Here is an 11,545-nt window from a genome sequence, read left to right as displayed (position 1 = left end):
ATGACTCACATACCCAAATAACCTCTCATGACACTGCAACCCAAATAAAAATTAATAAAAGTAAATTAAGCATAAAGAAAAAAACACTAAAAGGCAAGCCATGCACACTTGACCAAGAGAGCCACCAAGTGTCACCTTGGTTAAACCAACCCAAATCAAATTTAAGGTGAGTCATAGATGACCAAAACTGTGTCAAGCCCCCAAGTCCAAACCCTCCCCAATCAACTATAGGCCTTGCCATGACACATTCATTGCCATTGGAGCTCCATTATGCTCGATGCATAAAAAATGGGGAAAGCTTCTTTACCTCTACCCAAGCCATCTTCTTCCCTCTGCTCAAGCTCTGAAGATCCACCAAAGTTCCCCAAGAACACCAAAGCCTCTCCTATGGCCTCTCATGACTATAAAAAGGCCCCAACCCGAGAACCTCGAAATACGCTCAAGTCCACCAACCAGCAACCCAAACCCTTAGTCTTTAACAACAAAAAGCCTCCCACATACCAAAGTGTCCCAATCCCATCATCCTAAAGGCACTCCGACCACCACACAACCTTAATTTCCCCTCTAAAATCCAGGGCTTTTTATGGCTTTGACACACTCCCTCAAAACTTCATTTAAACCCTTCTCTTAGCTTCCCACGGTCCTAAAACATCCTTTATGATCAAAACCCACCCTTCCCGCACTCTTCACAATAGCCTAACACCAACATGTGCCCCCATTTGGTCTAGCTCATAGCTAGGACCAACTTCACCACAAATTGGAATGAGGAGGAGGTGCACATGTCCAAGATGATTGTTTCCACAAACCCAATCGAGACCTCACCACTTGGGATAAGGAAATGGCTCGAAATCACCATTTTTGGCATCAGTTTCTTCCTTTGTGAAGCAAAACAACAATGCATACCCACTTACCTGTATGAATATGTTCGCCTCACTTAGATGAAGCTATAGGATCAAACCCCAAGGGATTTGGTTAGGTGTAGCATGCTATTTTAGGGTTTGAACACGTATGGTAGAAATATTAGGGGGCATTGGGGACATTGATGTAGTGTCGTTGGATCTCCGCTATTTGAAACGAGTGGCTGAGAACAAGCCGGAGGATGAAATCGCGTGAATCAACACACTGGATCGAGGCTAGCAAGGTGGCGCACATGGAAAGCACAACAAATTGAAGAGTGTTGCGTGGAGCTTCATGGCTGAGAACAAGCCGGAGGATGAAATCGCGTGAACGAATTGAAGAGTGTTGCGTGGAGCTTCGACAGGTACAAGGAATGATGCGACACCCCCATGTTTAAATAAGAAATTCTAAATTTTCAAATTAAATAAATCCTAAGAAACCCATTTAAACTTTAAAAATTCACATCTCTGTGAAGTAAAAGTATAAAAATAAAATAAAAATACCCTCATATTAAGTAAACAGTGGAGAAAATAATGAACATAAAAAATTAAATTAATTAACTTATATTTAATTTTAATTTAATTAAATACTTCATAAAGTGTATTAATTATTAAAAATTAAATATAAGATTTAAAATAACGAAAATTTGAAGGATTATTCTCTCTATCCTTCGGAATCTTCATTGATTTTTTTCGAGGGCAGAGGACTTTCGTAACACAAAAAGTCTTAATTTTCTATCAAAATTATGATTATTTTGTAAAATAATTATAAAAATAAAATATTAATCAGAAAAATAAAATTTCAGATGGAATTTAGCAAGGGAAATTAGGACAGTGATTTCCTTTAACAACATTATAATTTCCATCTCTGAAAATTTTAAAAATAAAATTAATACATTGAGTGTGGGTTTGTAATTTGTAAATCTTGCATAGTAGCCCTTTTATCTCCTTAAACATACATAAACACTAAAAAACAACTTAGTAACCCTAAATTTAGGACCTAAGGAAAACATTAAGATAATCAAAGGGTTAAGGGGAGTTAACTTCATAATTATCCCTAATTATATGTTCACCCTCATTTAATAATAAAATTGAAAATCTTAATTCAAACTAAAATTTTAATTCATTAATTTCTATCTTAAAATATTTAAGAAGACTAATGAACTAATCAACTCAGTAGTTCCTCCTTCGCATAGTTAAAAAAATTGGTGAATTAAACCCAAGTTAAAGCATTAAGTCATTAATATCTCCTTTGGAATATTAATGAATTAAATAACTTTAATAATCTTTCTTTAAAATACTTTAGAAGAATAAAAGTTGAAAACAATTATTAATAAAAGATACTAACTGATTAAATTGCTAAAGGGACAAATGAATTAAAACAAACTTAATTCAAAAAAAAAAATAGTTTTTCGTTAACTTGCTTAAGGAGATTAATGAATTAAGCAAACCTTAATTCAAATCAAGGCATTAACTCATTAATCCTTCCTTAAAAATGATTAACTAATGAATCAAACAATCCTCAAGTTGAAATAATAAAAGAAATCCTTACATTTAAATCATCTAATTAAACATTTTTAAACATATGAAGTCATACTCAAGATCATCTTGAATCAAGAGTATACTTTCACAGAACAAACTTTTTAAACAATTAAGTACATCATTTATCAACCACATGATAAACATGTTCTTAAAAGTTCACAAACCCACGAAACTTAAAATGAATTAATTAGGAGTCAGGGTTTGGTTTACTTCTCCTAAGAGAATAAAAGCTCACATCACTTAAAACATTTTTAAACAAACCTAACTTGGGAGACAAAGAGGGTTAAAAAGCAAAAGTTGCAAATTACAAACTTAACTCATAAAACACACCATAAAAACTACTAAAACTTACATCCTAAAACCAAACTTAGTTTGAGAAGGAGCTTTGAAGGAGGCAACACATGGTTGCTAATAAAGGTCTTTTTTTCGGTCACTTGTGACCAATCAAATCATAAACCCTAACGACCCAAAGATGACAGAACCATGAGTTCTTGATCGGGCCGTCCCAAAACAAAATAATAAAAATCACAAAAAAATATAGATTGACTAAGAAGTTTTAAGCAACCTAAAATTTTCAAACCATTGAATTTAAAAAAAAACACTGAGACTTAAAATGAAACTTTGATCACTGAACGCAACTTCAAACCTGCTACCTGGGTCTACTAAGATCTCTTAGATGACATAACCCATGGTTGTTGACAAGAATCTTCTGGTCGAACTGCCTATTTGAGCTAAGTAAATCAGGAAACTCGACAGCCCCAGTACGACGAAAAGTCATGGGCAGCTTGACCGGGTTGTCCTAAATAAAAAGCATAATAATTAACTCATTAGTAATCAAATAAAAAAATACATTTGTCTCTCTTACTTTCAATAGTGATAAAACACCCTAACTTTGTTTTGTAGGGTTAATAAGTTAACGGTTGTCTTATATTTACTTTACATGTTTTTAGAGTGTGCTAACCCTGTGTTTACAGGGCTGCTATAAAGTAAGTAAGTTGTTGTAGTAATCTATGATCTATCTTTTGAGTCTTCTCTTCCTTTATAGAGTTAAGAAGTGTTATGGTCAATTGATTATAAACAACTAAATTATCCAAACGAAGATGAAACAAAACGTGAAGGATAAACATCAACTAAACTATCAACCTTAGTTCAAATGTTGTTTGTTGACGAGTTTGACATAGATTTAGGATTGACAACCATACTGTCAATTTGTCCATGTCTGTTCAATAGGTTTGCCCACATTGTAGACCGATATTTATATTTCTACCTTTTACCTGGATAGTCGGTAGACGCACCTAGGGATTAAACTTTCACCCCACCCCCAACCTAAACAACTTCAACTTAATTTTTCAAAACAAAACTCATAACCAAAACTAAACCACATAAATCATTGCATTCATAACTATAGAAATAACATGTATTTAAGACAACTTTGATTGATTTTAAATAAAACTTAGTAGAAACTTGTTTTCGATTTAGGAATATGAACGAAAATATGACTTATAGCATATGCATTACATATTACTTTTACTCGCTGTTTTTAGGCCCTCACTCATTGCACGGAAAGGGGCAGTTCGACCCATGAGAACCAATGCCTTATAGAGTGAGTTCTACCTATGTATATTGATTCACCTTTTGAACAAATCTTCTAAACATTCATCATCAAGGACTTCCATAATCTATTACAGAACCTTTGGTGCACCTAGCATTAGGACTTAACATAATATAATATTTGAGTGTGGTGAAACATTAAAACATTTAATTTCAAAGATATATTAGCATTAGTCTTAGAATATTATGCATATCATACATACTTAGGCCTTTTGATTCATAATAAATTCGTAATAAATAATAACCCACCCTATATTGCATCATCGAGACCGGCTATGCATGACTTTGAATGCGTTAGGTGGTTTAGATGACAACCCTTTTCCAGGCAGGGTTGTAAGTACATTGCATTCTATATTTCTCTTCTTTTTAGGTTGGAGTTTTAATTTGTGCTATCATACTAAGAGGAAAAGGTTTTAAAAAACACTTATTTAATAAAAAACGTTGACTATCATGATAATATGCAATGAAAAAAATACATTTGTAGCTATAAAAACTTTTACGTGCTGAGAGGTACAAAAATCACTTACATTTCAAGCTCTCCTTAGGCAGTTTAGGCTTTTTAGACAAAGTTCTATGTAGCATCAAATGCACTGTAATTCCTGCCCATATATCCCCAAAAATTATTCTAATTTGTGTTACCATACTAAGAGAAAATGTTCTAAAGAACATTTAATAAAAGTGTTGACTATCATGATACAATAGTTTGTAATAAATACATGTATGAAATAAAAAGTGATATGCAGCGGAAAAAAAACATTCATAACCACAAAATTTGATAAAATTAAAGCATTCTCGTACCCGCTAACGAAGAAGTGGATGATAAGATCCTGACGACACGCGAAAAGTATTATCCCGCATAATACCATACAACTTTTTATGAGAACATGAGAATATAGGGCAGAAGTACATGAGAGTAAAATACATAAAAAATTAGGATAAAATTCTTTTTAATGAATGATTATATATTGAGTGAATAAGTGATTTTAATAATTTTTTTTGAAAAATATTAAATAAAAAAATTATTAAATATAATTATATAAGATCTCTATGATTAATTGTTACACTAGACATGTTATGTATTATTTCAACCTCCTTTGGACAAGTAATCCTGCGCCGTCGGGTTTCAAGACAATAAACAAATCAATATAATGTTCAAGTTTTTTTGGTTAATAAAAAAATTTAATTGCATAAATAGAAAATTAATTAATTATTATTATTCACAGCATAGTTAAATTTTAAAAATAATGCGAGCAGCATTTCAACATGTCGTAGATAATTTAGGAAAACGACGGACTGCATTTCGATATGCCGATGATAATTTAGGAAAATGAAGGAAAACATTTCGATATATCACAAACAATTTAATAAAAAATATGGACATCATTCTAAAAAATTTTGGCTATGTTACAAATTTAACAAATAATTTGGGCAGCATATCAACATAAACCTTTTAATTTTAAAAGAAATTTACACAATATTTAATAAAATGCAATTAATATTAAATAATAATTGAAAAAAATAAACCCTAATCTAATTAGGGGGTTATTATGAAATGGTAAGCCGTTTGTGCTTCTCAAATAAAGGTTAGATATGTACACAGGGTGCAATGCACATACATTTTTTTTATATATGAAATTTATGATATGACAATAAAATAATAATAATAATAATAACAACAACAACAACAAGAGATTTCTGCTTTACTTTGTAATCACGCTCTATTTTGGTTTTATTTGTTTTTGTGAAAATTAATTTTAAAATTTATTTATATTTAATAATAAATGCAGGACTTAGTTTATTGTTTTCGCATAAAATCATCGTTTCATACAATTATGATGATAAAACATAGATATTGACAAGCTTATCCGAGGCCACCCAAGGGAAGAACCTTAATTTTCAGGGGAGTGTTTGATATCACTTAAATAAAATTTATCATTGAATTTATCGAATCCAATCCAATTCAAATAAAAAAAAAAAAAAGTAATTTTGGTTTCCAACTAATCAATTATAGAAATATCTCGCTATGTTATAGGAATATTTCATCAACGTTATTTGTGAAAAATGAAATGTTATTGAAATATTCCACAGTTATTTGATTTGACATAAGAGAAATTGAAATAACATGAGAAATATGTCAAATAAGATAACCCCAAATCAAGTAATGTGAAGAAATATTCTAAAAACAACGTAAAAAAATGAAATAACATCACATAATATTTAAATAATACTACATTTTTTTTATAAATAATGCTGATTAAACACAGCCAAATATTACCATAAGACAGAATATTGAAATCCGACCGTATATGCGCTCCCATTTCTAAACATAGTTTCCGAGCGATCTCTCTCCATCTCCGCATTCCCGATCATCCCGACGCTGCTCTTCTCTCGCTGCCCCCTATCTCTCTGTCTTTCTGTGCGCGCGCGCCGGTCTTCTGAGAGAGAAAAATGCCGAAGAGGACGACACACACGTACTCGAGCGAGGATGCGGCGCCAGATGGCCCCGAATCCGATCTCTTCGTCTACTACTGCAAACACTGTAGCTCTCACGTCCTCATCACTGGTTTGTTTTCCTATTTCTGCCTCTACGTTCTCTTTGTTTCCAAGATCGAATTCTAACCTTTGCCTTCATAAATCAAACCCTTCTCCATTACTTGGTTGTTTGAGCAAGTGGCTGTAATTTTAGTTCTATCATGCTGGTTTTGTACCCTCTATTCATCAATTTTGTCTTCGTTAATAAAAAATTTATGCAATTCTTGTGATTTTAACGACCAATTGCCGAGAAGGGACAAGGTATTCTTATACCCATCCCGAATGTGATTCAAGGCCATGAACTAGTTTTTTACGCACAACTGACAAAAGTTGATTTAATTGACTTGATAGAAGGAAAACATTGGTGTTCCCTGATTGAAGGTGACTTCCAATCTAATAAAAGGCTGTTATTGACTAATCTCTTTTACTAATTATGTTCTTCAAAGATTCAATATAGCTCAATAATATAAACACATGTTATAAAACTGATCTTCATTGACTACTTCACAACTTGGGGCTAATATTTAGAAGTGATATCTTGGCTAGATTGTAATCCTGAAATTTCATCGGAAAAGGTAATGTTTATATGCTCTTAGCTATTGTTAAGAAAGAAATTTCGTTGCTGTAGACTTTGTTAAAATAAACAGACATAGAAGAGAAGGACTTGATTGTTTTTTTTTTGTTCCAAAGTGAAGGATAATGACACGTTTATATAGAGAAAACATAGGCAAGGGAGGCAAGAAAAAGAGTGAAAAAGCAAATAACAACAACAACAAAGCCTTAATCCCACTACATTTGGTCGGCTATATGAATCCTATTTCTCCATTGCGTCCTATTTAGGGTCATATTTTCATCTTCTTCTAATAAATTAAGATCAATACAATAAGCCCAAGTTTTCCTAGGTCTACCTCTGACTTTATTAACATAAGTCGAATCTAAAACATCTACTTTCCTAATCAGACCATCAAATGGTCAAGGTTTAATGTGACCAATTCATCTAAGATGACTCTCTCTAATTTTTTCTGTCACTGGAGCTACACCAACCTTATTTTGGATATATTCATTTCGCATTTTGTCTCTAAGTGTAAAGGCAATCATCCACCTAATCATTCTCATCTCGGCAACACTTAACTTAGTATTATGCTTCTCTCTTATAAAATTTTCCTTTCAGTCTAAGCGGTACTTTTTTATTACACAAAAGACCCGAATCATTCCTCCACTTCAACCAACTAACTTGAATTCTACCATTAACATCCTCATCTATATCACCATCGCCTTGAATAACAGACCCAAGATATCTAAATCGTTCACACCTTTTAATAATTTAATCACCCAAAGTTACACTTCTATCACTAGAGCCACTACTACTAAAATTACATTCCATGTATTCAGTTTTAGTTCTAATCAAATGACGACCTTTAGATTCCAAAGTAGACTTCTATAATTTAGGTTTTTCCTGGGTTTTTTCTCTCGTCTTATCCACGAGAGGGATTATTTAGCAAAAAGCATACACCAAGGTACAGTCTCCTGTAAATGTCCAACAAGACCATTCATAACTAAAGCAAAAAGATATGGGCTTAAAGTCAATCCTTGATATAATCCAACATAAATAGAAAAATAATTGGTCAATCCTCCTTCAGTTTGAACATTTGTAACAACTCTAGTATACATATCTGTAATGACTTGAATATTAGTCATATCAACTCCTTTCTTTTCAAGAACTCTCCAAAGGATATCTCTAGGAACCTTATCGTAAGCTTTTACCTTATCGTAAACTTTTCTGGAACCTTATCGTAAACTTTTCCTAAATCAATAAAAATCAAATGTAGATCATCCTTATTATCTTTGAACTTATCTATCAAATCTCTCTATAAATGTGTAGCTTCCATAGTAGGCCTGCCTGACATAAATCCAAATTGATTGTGAGAAATCTTTGTAATACGTCTTAACCTATGTTCAATTACCCCCTCCCATAATTTTAAAGTATGACACATCAACTTAATTCCTCTATAATTTTCACACTTTAGTGTATCCACTTTATTCTTAAAAATGGGGATCAAAATACTCTTCCTCCACTCTTCAGGCATCTTTTTAGTTTTTATAGTAATATTAAAGAGTTTAGTAAGCCAAGAAACTCCCACATCTGCTAAAAAATTCCACACTTCAATTGGGATGTCATCAGGTCCTACGGACTTTCCACCCTTGCTTTTCTTTAAAACCCCATCAACTTCTTTTTTACTAATGCAATAGTAAAAATGAAACTTTTTATTATTATTAAAGATATTAAGACCACTTAGGTCGATAATATTTTCATAAACTTCATTAAAAAGTTTATCAAAATAAGTCATCTATCTATGTTGAACATTTATTTATAAGAAAAATAATTTTTGATTTTCATCTTTAATACACTTTACTTGAGTTTAATATTTATTTTTCTTTTCTTTTTGTTTGGCTAGTTTATACATATATTTTTCATCCTTCTTAGTATTTAATCTGGTATAAAGATCACTAAAAACAAAATTTTAACGCCACAGATTGTTCGCTGTTTGATATTTTTCCCAGTTTTCTAAGCTTTTACATTTAAACCAATTTTTATAACTTATCTTCTTATATTTTATATTTTCTTGCACATTATTATTCCTCCACCAACTATTTTTATTTTTAAAATTTTTTTTTGATTCTTCAAGTACATCTTTTGCTTCTTGTTTAATCATATTTGTTACTTTATCCAACATATTATTCGCTTTTTCATGAACATCCCAAATTTTGAAAATTTGAATTTTACTTAAAAAAATAAATTTATTTGTATCTTTTAGGTTCCCCCATCTAATTCTACGAAGATGGTTCCTAGTATTCTATATTTTACAACTCTTCATCTTAAAATCTAGAACTAATAATCGATGTTGGATATTTAAATACTCATTTGGAATAACTTTACAATCTTTACAATCCCGACAGTCTGTTTTTCTCATAAAAAAATATTCAATTGTGTTATATTAGATTCATTCTTATAAGTGATAAGATGTTTATCTCTGTTCTTGAATAAAATATTAATAATAACAAAATCACACGCTAAATCAAAATCTAAAATGAATCTACCTTCTTCGTTAGTCACTCTAAAACCATTGACACCATGAATATTTCTGAAATCTTCCACCACTCTACTGACATGTCCATTTAAATCTCCTCCAATAAAAATTCTTTCTTCAAGAGGCATCATTTGTATTAAATCTTCAAAGTCATTCCATAATTTATCTTTAGACCCTATATCTAAACCTACTTGAGGACCATAAGCACTTATAATATTAAAAATCTTAGTATCAATAATAATCTTAAGGGTTATAATTCTATCTCCAACTCTATTAATTTTTGCAACATTATTTTTCAAACTTTTATCTATAATTACACCCACATTATTTCTAGTGCGACTTTTACCAGAATACCAAAGTTTAAAACCTAAGTTATCAATATCCTTAACTTTTTCTCCAATTCATTTAGTTTCTTGAATACATAAGATATTAATCTTTCTATGCATCATAATATCAACTAATTCCATTAATTTATTATTGAGAGTACCTATATTCCAAGATCATATCTTAATATTAGTTTCATTAGTTTTATGGACTAACTTCTTTATCCGCATCCGTTTGTAATGTGGGAACCCTTGCTTATTTGACACAACACCCGGGCGCCGATGTAGTGGCCCTTGCTTACTGTTATAAAGAATATTTAATTAGCATGTGATGCTAGAAAATTTTATCTTTGAATGTCTGCAGGAATATCATCCTATTGTCTTGATTGGCTGCTAACAATGCCTACTGATCCATGAGTTGGCTGCCATTAAGTATTTTCTTGGTTACTGTCCCTATAATTATCTTTTTCCAAATTAGTATCCTGAACTTTATCAAGCATAATTCTTGCATATGGCAATTTTCCGCTTCCTACTTTGCTCTTAGGATTTCCACATAATGGATGTTGTGGTACGTGTTTCTCAAAACTTAATCATATTTTTACATTAATCGCATCTTTTGATATCAGATAGCCTCTCCATGATGTTTTATGGCTTTTCTGTGCTATACTTGATTTGGTTTAGCTTTTTGCTTGCTTTTTTACAGGATAAGCTGTAGCAATGCAGGGGTTTGTTGTTTAGGTGAAAATATCTAGACAGGTTTTCTCATAATATACAATATGCTTTTGTAAAGCTATTTTCTTAACTACTGGATAATTGTTGTGATATTATATAGCGTTGGCTGAAGCAAAAAAAAGAATCCTTAGTGCAGGAAAGCAAGCCTGTACATGAAGATGTAGTGTTTAGACGAGTTATCATTTCCTAGTATGTTTTTTTCTTTGCCTGTGATTATGGTGTTTGTATTTATCATTAGTTTGTTTTGCAATCAGAAATTTATACTTGCGTCATTGCTTCATTCATATTTTGGTTCAATAGTTTGTTGTCACATTATCGTGTGCTAACTTCTGCATGGAACTTCAAATTGCATGATGCTTCTGTAAACTATCACTGACTTTCATTTCAATCAAATACTATTTTTATTCATGCTGCTGGCTTTTACTGCATCATCTAAAGATGGAGAAGAATCAAATTATAATATGTATTTCTTTCAAAGATACCCAGTTACAGAAAATGCCGAAACGTAAGACTGACAAGGCCAACGTGCTGGACAAAATAAAGCATCTTGCTCGATTGAATGTTAAGGAAGCAGGCAAAGTTCTTCTTAAACGGTAATTTCTGTTTTTTCCTTTTTGAATGCCCATTCTAATTCAGCATATTGTGCAACACATGATATGGTAGTACTATTGAGGTCAATGCAGAATTTTAATGGTTAAAATTTTGGCATCTGATTCTGAAGACCTTAAGTTGTTCATGAGATCTTTGGAAAGCTAGGCGCATAATTTTCTACGGAACTATAAATTAAAACTCTCCATTTCAGATTTCTGACTTGATTAAT

At 31.7% G+C, this 11,545-nt stretch overlaps 1 protein-coding gene across 2 annotated transcripts in view; it reads left to right on the top strand.

Annotated features, from left to right (window-relative positions):
• The first annotated feature begins 6,338 nt into the window (after positions 1-6,338).
• LOC110024843 (UPF0235 protein At5g63440) overlaps positions 6,339-11,545 on the top strand; it is a 39,918-nt gene continuing 34,711 nt past the window's right edge. Inside the window, exons 1-2 of one of the 2 annotated variants that reach the window (XM_020725017.1) lie at positions 6,339-6,612; positions 11,204-11,318. In XM_020725017.1, the coding sequence (XP_020580676.1) occupies positions 6,498-6,612; positions 11,204-11,318 (230 nt within the window). In that variant the 5' untranslated portion in view covers positions 6,339-6,497. The remainder of the gene's footprint in view (positions 6,613-11,203; positions 11,319-11,545) is intronic. The other variant, XM_020725018.1, reaches the window with a different exon arrangement.

This window comes from Phalaenopsis equestris, unplaced genomic scaffold (assembly GCF_001263595.1).
Source record: "Phalaenopsis equestris unplaced genomic scaffold, ASM126359v1 Scaffold000276, whole genome shotgun sequence".
Taxonomy (NCBI): Eukaryota; Viridiplantae; Streptophyta; class Magnoliopsida; order Asparagales; family Orchidaceae; genus Phalaenopsis; species Phalaenopsis equestris.
Note: the sequence above shows the minus strand (reverse complement) of the source record. Positions and strands in the feature narration are given on the sequence as shown.